At 35.1% G+C, this 12812-nt stretch overlaps 1 protein-coding gene across 1 annotated transcript in view; it reads right to left on the bottom strand.

The window, feature by feature from the left end:
• Positions 1–87: 87 nt before the first annotated feature.
• Positions 88–12812, bottom strand: part of LOC121736706 (NACHT and WD repeat domain-containing protein 2) — a 48680-nt gene continuing 35955 nt past the window's right edge. Inside the window, exons 19-33 of the mRNA XM_042128071.1 lie at positions 12465–12684; positions 12025–12237; positions 11681–11741; positions 11023–11175; positions 10522–10709; positions 9594–9723; positions 6273–6376; positions 5946–6103; positions 5416–5634; positions 4931–5135; positions 4545–4689; positions 4097–4259; positions 3209–3340; positions 827–1051; positions 88–449 (exon numbers count right to left, since the gene is read on the bottom strand). Of these exons, the coding sequence (XP_041984005.1) occupies positions 305–449; positions 827–1051; positions 3209–3340; positions 4097–4259; positions 4545–4689; positions 4931–5135; positions 5416–5634; positions 5946–6103; positions 6273–6376; positions 9594–9723; positions 10522–10709; positions 11023–11175; positions 11681–11741; positions 12025–12237; positions 12465–12684 (2461 nt within the window). The 3' untranslated portion in view covers positions 88–304. The remainder of the gene's footprint in view (positions 450–826; positions 1052–3208; positions 3341–4096; positions 4260–4544; positions 4690–4930; positions 5136–5415; positions 5635–5945; positions 6104–6272; positions 6377–9593; positions 9724–10521; positions 10710–11022; positions 11176–11680; positions 11742–12024; positions 12238–12464; positions 12685–12812) is intronic.

Genomic DNA, 12812 nt, shown 5'->3' with positions numbered 1-12812 from the left:
ATAACGTTGGTCTGTCAATTGCATAGGAATCAACTTCCTCGATGGTACAACTGATATTTTATTAATCTTTATAATTTGTACTACAATACATTAATTTATTACATATTACATTCAACTACATAACAGTAATTCAAATAAGTATCTTCCTAATATGACTAGATTACAAACTACTTTTACGGATTTTATCAATTCCTAAACCAAAAAAATACCTTCCAATATCAAAATATACATAGCCTTGACAAAAACCGTCGAAGTAGCAGCTACAAATACCAATTACACTAATAGAACTATAAGGTGACAATATCTACTCATACGGGTCTACTATATTTAGTACGGTAAGGCATCCGTCTTGGGAAGCTAAGGCAACTGCTTTACCACCATGAGCGCTGGCTACTCCAGTCACTTCTGCTGGTGCTCTGTATTCTGCTATTGGTCTTCCATCGATCGTTCTAGAACAAAAAGTGAAGAAATGCCAATAACTGCTTCTTGTATTAAATTTAAATATTCATAATATTATCATGCATTTCATTCCTTGTATTTTGTCATGCACCAATAAAGTTTACGACTTTTAGGTGACGCCTTGATAATTTGGCTGCAGCGATATCGATTTTTCTCAACAATGACTAAAGCTAAGAAATTAAATTGGCCGGCCCGGCCTCTCATAGAAAACAAGCGATCTCAAACATATCCAAAACGATTTTTTACTTTAACGCGGCGTCACCTTAATTATACTCCTAAGATCGTAGATCACAGTTTTTTATGTATACCTATTTATTATTTGAAACACCAATCAAAAAAGCGTTCATAGTTTAAAGTATAAACGTACCTGAAAACCCTCAAAGTCTTCCTCCCACTATGGTAATAGAAAACGTAATGGTCAGTGGAGCTGAACATGGTTATGATGGAGAAGACACCCTCAGCCGCCCTGGAAATGAGCTGCTGGACTGACGTGCCTCGCTTCAGCTCAATGAGATCAAGACCTCCACGAGTTGGGGCACAAAGTCCAATCTTTCCGTCTTTGGTACAAGCACCATTCCAACGCGGGACGAATCTGAAATAGTTATCAAGTAAAAATCTTTATATTTATTCAAAAAAAATTGTACCATTAGAGAAATTAATTCGTAGATGACTAGACCTGCTGAAATGACTTTGTCTGGATGGTCAAATTATCACGATGTCTAACAAGACTTGACATATTAATACGACCAAATAACATAGGATGAGGTTCTCCATCCGCCTATAAATCAATTTCTATTATGATAGTATGTAAAATTAGTTGTTTTAATTAAAAATTGAAAAACAACAAGCAGAATAAATCACAATTTCAGAAAGGTGAATGCCCAAAAAAAACCCATAGTCGATTAAAATAATTTATATGCAGCAAAGTAGACCATTAATAGTAGATTGTAAATATGTAACTCATTTTATTCAAAACCATAACCGAAACTTATAATTTGAAAAAATAAATCTGAGATTTTGAGACAGCGCTTTGAATCAACTATGTAGTTTCTTCCTTTGTTTTGTGTTTTCCTCGTAAAAACGATGGTGACACGTATAAGAATATACAATTTAGAGAAAATAAAGTCAAAACCGGCCAAGTGCGTGTCGGGCCACGGGCAATATATAAGGTTCCGTAGTTCCGTACTCCGTAGTACCACTACTTTTTGATATTTTTTGAATGGTCAATGAATGTACATATTTTATAACGTGTTATACATTACTAACAACATCATCTCAGTTACGTTTTTAAAGGAATTTAAATTATAAGTTCCTTTAATACTTCTCCGAATAGTTACATTTTTTTTTAGTTGATCGACTTTTACTCAATAACTTATGAAGTCTTCTTAGCCGTGATAGTTTTTCTTTTAAATTCAGCATATTTCCTACCCCCATGAATATTTTTCCAGAAGCAACCGTTTAGCTGGTAGAAAGGGGGACACTGCAGGACTCTAAAATATTTTTTTTCCACTTTAAAACTTCATATTTCACATCTCTAAATCGGAAAATGATGTTATACTCATAATATTTTTAAAAAACTATCCAAAGACACCTCACACGGTGGGGTGGACGCGAAAAAAAAAATTCATCCCCGCTAAAATATGTGTAGGGGAGGTACTTACCTTAAACATTATTGAAAAGATCTTATAATATACCATTTTGTCGGCATCATTAATATGTGCATTCATGCCGAATTACAGCTTTGTAGGTCCTATAGTTTCTGAGCAAAACCACGGTCCGCGGATAGACAGACGGACAGACAGACGGACGGACAAACCGAAACTATAAGAGTTCCTTGTTGACTACGGAACCCTAAAAAGAGATGTCACCGTACGTTTTTCGGAAGAAAGCGTATTCCCTCTTAAACGCACTCGTAGCTCTACTAATGTTGCGAGTGTCCATGAGTGACCCGTTTGCTCGTTTGCCCTTTTATTTTCGAAAAGACGTAGATTGTTAATTGATATCATGACGTACGGTAATAATCGTGAAAAATACATTGTACAGATTATATCATTTCTATACCAATCTGACATTCTATACTTTCAGACATAAAAGTGATAAATATTTTAATATTAAATACATGAATATAAGAATCAGTAGACAAATATAAATGTATTTTTACTAGTACTAATCGTCACAATATCGTTTGTAGCATCATGTCGTCCTAAATATCATAGATTCCTATAAGAAAAGTCAATCGGTTACGATCTTTTTTAAAGTACTTGGTGATTGTTTAATTCAAAAAGGGCATTGTATTTGGGATACCGTAGATGTAGTCTACTATGCCACATATAAATGGTTTGAATCGATTACGGGTTTTTTGTCCATACGTTTTTGTGCATTCACCTTTCTCATTCAAAATTCAGCGAATTTTTCAATTCCAACTGTTATTGGGTGAATTTAAATGGCGTATTGATAATATCCACGATTTAATAGCCACCTGTATGCTTCCACAAGTGGCCTATGAACAATGTATGAAAAATAAGTGCATTTTCACTGGCAACTTGTTGCTTCGCGCTAACATTTCCACATACATAAATAATTATATCTTGCTACGATTCTCAGGACATTTGGTTTATTATATTATTTGTTAAAAAAAATAGAATCTGTAGTGATGTCTCTTCATGATAATATTATTATTCAAATCGCCTAAACAATTAAGAGAATCTCTCATCCATAGACAATTGCTATAAAAGTTTCGTCTATTTACCTGACGTGTCTCTTTGTTTTGATATCCAGTATGCCAGCCTTATCGTTGCCAACAACGGCTACCCAATGCGGCTTGTGTGGTAACGCTACAATCGACTGCATGTCCTTTATGCCACTATTTTTTACTGGTATCCTGAAAGAAATAAATTCACGCGCGTCACCCAATTAAACGCTACTAAATACATAAACAACCAATTAATTTCTTTCAGAAAGTTGGCACAAATAATTAGGAACAAGCTAATGTCTAAGCAAGGTGGTAAAGTTTCGATGTCTACAGTTTTTATAACTTACACATGCTTACACGCATATGCCATTTTGCCGTTTCTTCTGGACAAGGTGTTATTTAATAGGATAAGCATGAGTATTTTAAATGCCTGTTTTGAAACACTTAAGGCCTAATTGCCTTCAACCGACATAAATTTTAGTGGGCTTAATTTTATGTTTTGTTTACAGTTTAGTAATTATCATGGGGTCATTATGTGCATTTAAGTATTCTTATCAGGATTAAGCGCTAATTTTGGATATAATAGTGGCAGGACTGTTATAAATTTCAAAGGATTTGGTGTTCCTCACGCTTCGATTGTGTTTCTTAGATAACTCTGACGAGGAATTTGACAACTATCGTTTGTTACCTTTGTTGTTTCTAATCTTAAATAACAATCCTATTTAAAGTTCCAGTCAAGATATTTTGGAACACTATCACTAGGCGGCCCCTAGACGATTAATTTTATTGCCCAATATTACGTATTAAGCAATTTTATTCGCGGTTTACGGTTAATTTCCAACAGTTTTAGCCAGTTACATTTTTATAGCACCATATTATAATTGTAAGTTTAGGGGCTGCTTTAGTTTTATTAATTGTTTCTTCAAAAAAATCTTTTATATTCACCTATGTAATTTAGCTCCGGTTCTAGCGTGGAAGACATGAAGACAATCTCTCGAAGACTTATCTACTCCTGGAGCAACTAGATGATGCTCATCGGCAGAAACTACTGCTGCCCGATATCCAGTCCCTCTCACTTCATAGTCTATGGTGTAGATTCTTTCTCCTTCTGTAAAATCATTAATATCTTTCCTGACGCTTATTAATTATTTGTTGTAAAATTTAAATAATAATACTTGTTTTTTTCATCTAAGTTCTTGCAGATTATTGCTTATCGCGCGGGAATCATACATTTTTCTAGGGTCATAATAGCCCTTTATTATAATATTATGTTCGGGAAGAAAATACACATTTTGGTGTGTAGATCAATACTAAATTTCATTAAAATCAGTTCAGCGGTTAAGGCATCAGAAGGTTTTATAATATTAACGTGGCTAGTAAAGTTTATACTCACCAGGTATTGTCCTAGCAATGATATGTGCTACTGCCAAATTATCAACATTATCAGCTCCAACTATCATAGAAATTGTTATCAATTTAGTGCCATCTTCTAATAGTAAAATTTGCTTTACGCCTTTTTGTTCTTCTTTGAAAACTGCCTATAATTTACCATTTATAGATTGAGGTTATAGGTATTGTACCATCGGAGAAATTTATTACTACGCAGATAAATGGTGGGGCTACGTCATTTGGCCGGGTTATGGTGATCTTTCGGGTGAGTTTGACATAACGCGACCACATTACGTAGGTCCACCATCTGCTTATGAATAAACTTCTTTAATAATTCTTTAATTCATTAGAAAGAAACTACAACGTATAGTTGTATGGAAATAATTTTACCTGTCTTTCAGGAGTATCCCATATAACTACATTTCCTGACTCTGCAGTGATGACGTTTTCTCCATTTGGTGTGATAACAGCATGAGTGACTATGGCGCCTACTGGTGCATCAGCCACTTGGGCTAAGAGTTTGCCAGTGCTGGTGTCCCAAAGACCCCAGCAACTACGAGTCACTGTCACTGCTAGTTGTTGATCTCTTGCAAGACTAAAGCATCACAAAATATTAACATAAGATAGAACAGCCGCCGCCATTGTGTTATACTTGTGTTTTAAAAAAATGTCTTTAAATTGTTATAATATTATGTGTGCACAATAAAGAGTATTTATCTTATAATTTTGTATATAGGGATCAACCGGCACATATTGCCATCATAAACACTATTTCGAAACTCAAAAAATCTCCATTCAAAAATATTAATCAAAATCAATTTAGCTATATTATATTACTAAGGTTATATTATGTTGCTTAATATGTGATGAATTACCTAATCGAATCAATGGGAAGCTCCTGGCGATCGATCTTATGAACCTGTTCAAATATATTATCAATATTCCAGATCTTCACGGTCCTGTCTATTGACGACGTGATAACATTGTTCCAAGCCCCAACAGTTAACGGTTCCAACTGCACTATCCTCCCGAAATGTGCATCCAACACTTTGATAAGTTTCGTCGTCTCTAAACTCCACACGTAAAGATTTTTCCTGGAAACACGAAGAATATTAAAGGAGAAGGGGCATATCGTACAAAGCACTTTGATACATAATTATAAACCAAATAAAAGGGCTTGAAAACATTCAAAACAAACTTTTTAAGCCATTTCATTTGATATAATATGTGTGGATGTGTTACAACTTGGGTACGGGTTCCATACAAAAATGCCCATTGTCCTTTACTTTAAAGGTTCTTTTAAGATTTTTTAAAGTAATTTTTCGACGTAAATGAAGTAGGTATGTTTACTTTTATATCCACTATTTCTACTTTTTTAACGCCGTCATTATTTTATTTGACATACCTTACACCTGCTACAGCATAAGTGTTATTATTGCTAATCATGAAAGAATTTGATTGAGTCATCTTGGTTGATATATTGCGTATGGTATGAGGAAGTTTCAGAACTATTCCTTCCAAGTGCTGATTCTTTTCCTGGAGCGAATCCAATTTTTCTTCCTCCTACAAACAGATAATGTAAGCATTAGTAACTATAAATAGTCTGAAATATAAAGCTAATACATACCATGGTCGATGATAATATGGTTGATAATAATTATGTAAAAGTCTGTTTAAAGGCATATTTGTCTCCTCCAACTATACTTATTTATGTCTCATTCGTCAGCCTCACCTCATTTTCTTCTTTGTCTTCTTCATCTGTTTGTTTAACATTATGTCCACCCCTTGGGATGGCATTATCGAAGTCCCAAACGACGAAGCTATACGTGGTTGTAGCTATAAAATACTCGAACACATTAAAGAAAGCCATCAAACGCATTTTGAACCAAATTTCTTGAACGTGTGTGGCATTGCATACCTTACATGAAAAACGTCAGTTAAATCAGGGGGTTGCTTTGAATAAAATTCCTGTAGTCAAACTTCGATGTGAGCTAAGTCTATGAACTTAGTTGGGAACTTTCAGGATTTGCCGACGTTAAACACGTGCCCCATTTGGAAAGTTTGCCACATACTTCGAGTATTGCGGATTGATTCGCAAATGAACAAAATTACTTACCGTCTAGCGAGCTAGGCTTCTAATGAGCTATGAACTAAATCAGATATTTATTGAACTGATCAATTGAGAACCTTGGAACTAACAAGCGTATTACCAAACAATGGCTTATGAATTTTTAGTATGCTCGATGGCTTGGAGTAAAATTACAATTCGAAATTCTTTCATATTGGTAAGAACATGAAAGTTGACTGTTTAATACTCGATTAATCCAATTCGATGAACAAAATTAAGATTGTGTATTACAATAAGGGTTTCTGTATTTCAGATTCTATAAATTTATGGGTACTTAATGGTACCTATAAATAATCTTTGAATGTTTTTTTTTCTCCCGATCTTCACAGATTCACTTTTGATATCTTGCAAGTTTTAATATCGCAACTCATTAACGGCCGGTCCCAATATTTGATCTATCTCTGGTTTTGCCCTACTAGAGATAGGAATAGCTCTCATTACGGCCGTTCCCAATATTTGATCTATCTCTGGTTTTGCCCTACTAGAGATAGGAATAGCTCACAATTGACATAAAATATATGTCTCTAATGTCTAATGTGAGCTATTCCTATCTCTAGTAGGGCCAAACCAGAGATAGATCAAATATTGGGAACCGCCGTTAGACATTAGAGATATATATTTTATGTCAATTCAATGCTAGCTGCGATCGGTTGTATGCACTCATCTCCATTATACAAGTACGCTGGATCCCCACCCACTTCTTTTTTGGGTCCATTTGAAGCGGAATCAGCGTCCCCATTATTAGGGTAGAGAACTAAATTTGACGTAACCATTGGTGACCATGTATGTATTTTAATTCCATGTATTATTTTCCTCTATGTTTAATTCTCTATGGCTTAATCGTTCGAATTGTTTTCGTGTTTTTAAAGTGTTTTAAAAGGTTTTACGCGATTAAGTAATAATTATAAATAAGTGGTGGTGGTTCATAGTTAAACTATGAAAGGGTGTATGTTATGTAAAACACGGTACAAAAAGGGATGTGGGGTTACATTTCACAAGTAAGCGATTTTAACAGCTCATTTCTACGATAACTTTTATTGATAATATAGGCACTTAAAAATGTGGCACTAATCTTATTATACCGTATTCACCACATATTTACGTTTGCTTTACCGATTTTTGATAAACAATAAAATTCAATAGTGCTGCAGTTTTCTGTCGATAAAACTTATCGATATCTATAATAATTGTATTGAAATCTCCGATAACCGATTTTTATTATCAAATACATATTATGCTCTTAAAATAATTTACAGGTTTCCGTCTGACGAAAGAAGACTGGAATTATGGTTGAAAAAATTTTAAAAGCCTGGTTGACGTCCGAAAATTGCTACTACCGCTTGCCGTTACTATTTGAAGTGTACAAACGTTCTCTGTGAAAATACAAGGCGCAAAACTACCATTTGATCGTGATTATGTTTGGAAAATTTATTTCAGCGTCTACTCTTTCCTGACAGACTGTTACTGTGTAACGGTAACTAATAAAATATAATGTTAAAGTATCGCACATATATTTTTATTATTTATAAAAACCTTACCTACTCCTCCCCAATAAAAAAATGTATTCAAACGTTCCATATTTATTTATGGATCGCATTATCCAATTAGTTAATTTCCCTCGCACTTCTGCAATCAGCGCCAAAATGGCGAAAATCAAATGAGATAAAGTAAATTTTAGTATTTGTGACTCTTTAGTAATAAGTCTCACTTTACACATTGTAATATACCTAGTAGTATGTGGCGCCTGTTATGTTTGAACTTGTTACTCATCCTGTATATCTATTTGTGAGGACCTGTAATTGGCTTCCTATTTTCTAGTATAAGTTATTTACTATTTTTATTGATAGCTGTTGGTCTTCCTAACACAAATAAATAAATAAAATAAATAAATAAATCGATAAAAATTGGCTTGCTAGATCCATGAATAAATAGGGAACTTTTATATTATTACTAGACTTTCCACGCGGCCTCTCCAACGTAAATATCTAATTACACAGACAAATTGGTCCACAAAAAATAGCCTATATAATCCTTCACGTTATACATTCCCCCGCTTTTTCCACATTTTCCTCTATTTCTTAGCTCCTATTAGTCTCAGCGTGATAAAATATATAAAATGGGCTGTCTAACACTGAAATAATTGTTCAAATTGGACCAGCAGTTCCTGAGATTAGAGCGTTCAAACAAACAAACTCTTCCGCTTATTAATATTATATGATGAGATTAGTTAGGGTCTAATCACACAGAACACTTATTCAGCTTTGTTCAGCTTTAATACGATACACTGTAGCACTACTTTGATAATATTAGAAATGAAATTAGAAAATACAATACAACAAAGTTTTCGTTAGAAGCTTATCTTCAGTTTTGTTTTTAGTTTTTCGTAGTGCTAACTGGTAAAAATAAATGGATTATAGATAGGTACTGCTACTTCAGGTTATCTACGTATGAAATCGTTGTTAATTTATTACGCCTATCTTAATTATGGAGAGGAAGTCTGTAATCTTTAATACAAATATGTGGCGTTTGTATTATTCAATTTAATATTTTTGTCCTAATGGTCGACATTATCTGAATCTGGAAACATTTCATCGATAATAGAAAAGACAGTTGTACATCACTAGATTTAGTTCCAAATACTCCCACTACTGCTATCAGCGCCAATATGGCGACATGATGGCGACTTTCAAACGTCATTTTTACGTCAAATTTAGTTCCTATCCCTAATAATGGGGGAGCTGATTCCGCTTCAAATAGGCACAAAAAATAGCTGTCATTTCAAAGGGTATCTATATCAGTCCAGCGTACTTGTAAAATAGAGGTCAGTGGTTGTATGTCAAACCAGAGATAGATTGAATATTGGGAACGGCCGTTAGTCAATTTAGAATTATTATTATGATGATTAATGGTGTAAATAATGTATACCTAAAAGCATGCGATCTTTCTTTCCTCTTTTCAGCTGAAGCATCGCCTCAGCAGTGTCGGTCTCACAATGATGGAGCTCTTCTATTTTATCCCATACTAATTCTTCTTCGTTTAGTTGAAATATAGAAATCTAAAAGCATGATATTAAAACAATCTCCTATTACCTAAGGAGATAAGGGCCTTTCCACACGACGTATTTTTTGCGCGTTGACGATGCGCGATGCGTTCGTCTTCTGCGCGTTTTTATCGCGTTTTGGCAGATATAAAGTTAAAAACTTCACGCTTCCTTGCGTTTGTTGAGCGTTCAACTTGCGTTTGTATCGATACAAACGAGCGTAAAAGAACGTCGTGTGGAAGGGCCCTTACAGTACCAACATCCATTAGGAACTTGTCGAGTTACAAAATATACAAATCCAACCATTAAGTTATCAAGGTTAAGAATCTGCCCTAGATCGTTGTGGTCACTTTAATAGCTTGGTCGACAATTAATGGTTCGGACTTTGGAGAAATTCGTGTATCAAACTAATTCTAAGTAATTATGATCATTGGCCTCACCGTTTTCATAAAATTTACCAAGAAACGAGCAGTCGGCAGACATATAGCATATTAAAATAAGCAATATTTTTATTTTAGCTTTTTTATTTTTATATTGGTTCTTATTTTGTTATTTTAGAAAAGTCCTGGCTAAATTACAAAATTAAGTAACCTATCTCAATATCCTAATCGAAGAAATGCCTTACTTCAGGACTTTGTGCGTGACATGCAGTGTTTTTCTGGCAACGCTTCTTTGTTTAATTAGACTTTACTTTGTTTCGAGAGAAAAAATATTTAATTCAATTAATGCGGAATACTGAATAGAAACTGCTTTGATTTTTAGGTAACTGACCTAAATAACCTTAATACGCAAGGATTAAGCTCAACGATGTACCTGATATCCTCTATCTGGGTCACTGGTGTAGATCTTGTTCCAATATTTGCTGATGGCGACTGCGCCACGGCATCGCAGCGGTCTGACCCAGGAACCGGCTTTACAGAACTGGACCAGCAGACGATCATCATCAAGGTCACCGCTCCACATCACCAGGAATATGTTCTCCAGGTCACGGAATTCGATCGCTACAAAATTGGAGGTTTGAAAATCGACTGAGAAATTGTGTAGAAAAATGTTAAGCGCGAATATATTTTTATGATCTTAAATCTTTTGTATGACTATTACATGACATGATAATTTAATTTATTCCATTTCTTGTTCTCTTACATAATCGTCATTACGCTGTAACGTAAGATAAGTATATTCAGTAAAATATGCAGTTATCAACATGTCGTAAAGCGAATAAGAATTTGGGAATTATGGGCAAAAGTGTAGCAACCACGAACTAGGGTGTCCAAAAAAAGGACTCAGCAATATCTTCCACTGTGTACAACTTACACAGTATATCCCAGCTAACGTCATCATATGGGGCGGCGCCAGGTGCGGGTGTGGTGTTCTCCAGCTCCCCTCGCATGGTGTACTGGACCCACGAGCGCGGCCCGTATATGAACATGTGGTGGTTTAACACGCTTACACCACGAACTGTTTCGCCTATAAAGGACATTATTGTAGAAAATCATTGTATGATGTTAATTTCCTTTTTGTGGAATGAGGAAAAAATCCGGCGCTTTGATTTGGTACTGCTGGTAATATATTATTATGGCATTGAAAGTTGGTTTTGCTGGTAATATATTATTATGGCCTACGAATAATAAAAACTATATGGCATTGAAAGTTGGTACTGCTGGTAATATATTATTATGGCATTGAAAGTAGAACTCTATACTTCTGCCTGATACGCTTTGAATTTTCACGACGTTAATTATTCCAGAGAGTCATCAATCCCAACTTAATCACTTTAAATAATTCCCAAAAATGTATAAGCAGACTTAAGACTCGTTTCTGAGTCAACTTTCAAGTCTAAGTAAGAAAACCTAATGTACATTTTACCTTCCTATTTTACGAACACATTAGCATCTAGGTTCATCTAGCTTTATAGGTCCCTGAGCAATTAACCGTACGAAGGCAATAAACATGCGCATAATTCAGCACTCACCTTCATCCAAAGGATTCTCTATTGTTACGTATTCACTAGTTAGCATATTCAGCAGTATTGACTGAAACAAAATAGTTTTCGTATAGTTAAATGTTTCATTTGTTGAAATAGTATTCTTCTTTCTTGTGTGTTTCTCAATATGACGTAATCCCATTAAAACTTGAATACCCAATACAAAAAACAATGCTACCAAACGATCTGAGACATCCCTTTGAACGCCGTCCATCTTAAAATTAAAAATAAACTTGTAATTTCATATCATCATCCTGATTTATAGTGAGAGCTGGTAAGACGTCTAATGATCGTTACTTATCACTACTGTCATAAAATTATTTTCTACTCACAACGGAATTGTTGGTAGACGCTGCAGCCCATTTGTTATCTGGAGATAGTTCCAAGTTCTGCATTATACCCTCCAATTGGGGACAGAGGTCACGGGCGAGGTCAGAGGTAGAGAGGTCCCAGGATATGACCCTACTGGATATGGAGACAACGTAACGCTTGTCAGAACTCAGCCGAAATGCGAACACGGCGAATTGATGGCCTTCCAGAGAATACTGAAAGAATTTATGGGAAAAGTAAGGGAAAAATATGGATTAAACATTGATAAGGCTATCACTACCAGTAGATTCAAATTAAATTTTTAGTTATGGTAAAAAAATACAGTCGATGTGAAATAACAGCTGGTAAATAGTGATATTAGTGTAAATCAGTACTGCAAAACACTAACAAGTTTCTTTCTCAGGCATTGTCGCCTGAGAAAATATTTAAGCCCCAAAAATACCTTAAGAGGTCCACCAGGGGTATGCAAGCAATGATGAGAAGGTAACAAAGCGCAGTGATTCTTCCCTTTGTCATGACACTGCTGTAGCAATGACGCTACTGCTGGATTGTTGGGTGCTTCTGGTAATAGCCTGCCCACCAGTTGTGGAGCGAGCATGTTTGGATAGGCGACTAAAATAGCTCCACCTAGACGCAATGCGTCTGCTACCAGCATTAGTTCTCTGCAACGATAAAAGAGTATAATAACCTAGCCAGTAAAAGGTGACTTCTTTGGTGTACCTAAGAGCCTATGGCTCCATATGAAAAAGTATCTAGCAACCATTTATTATTGCAAAGCATGATTTGGCGA

This window comes from Aricia agestis, chromosome 19 (assembly GCF_905147365.1).
Source record: "Aricia agestis chromosome 19, ilAriAges1.1, whole genome shotgun sequence".
Taxonomy (NCBI): Eukaryota; Metazoa; Arthropoda; class Insecta; order Lepidoptera; family Lycaenidae; genus Aricia; species Aricia agestis.
This window is presented reverse-complemented; position numbering and strand designations above follow the sequence as displayed.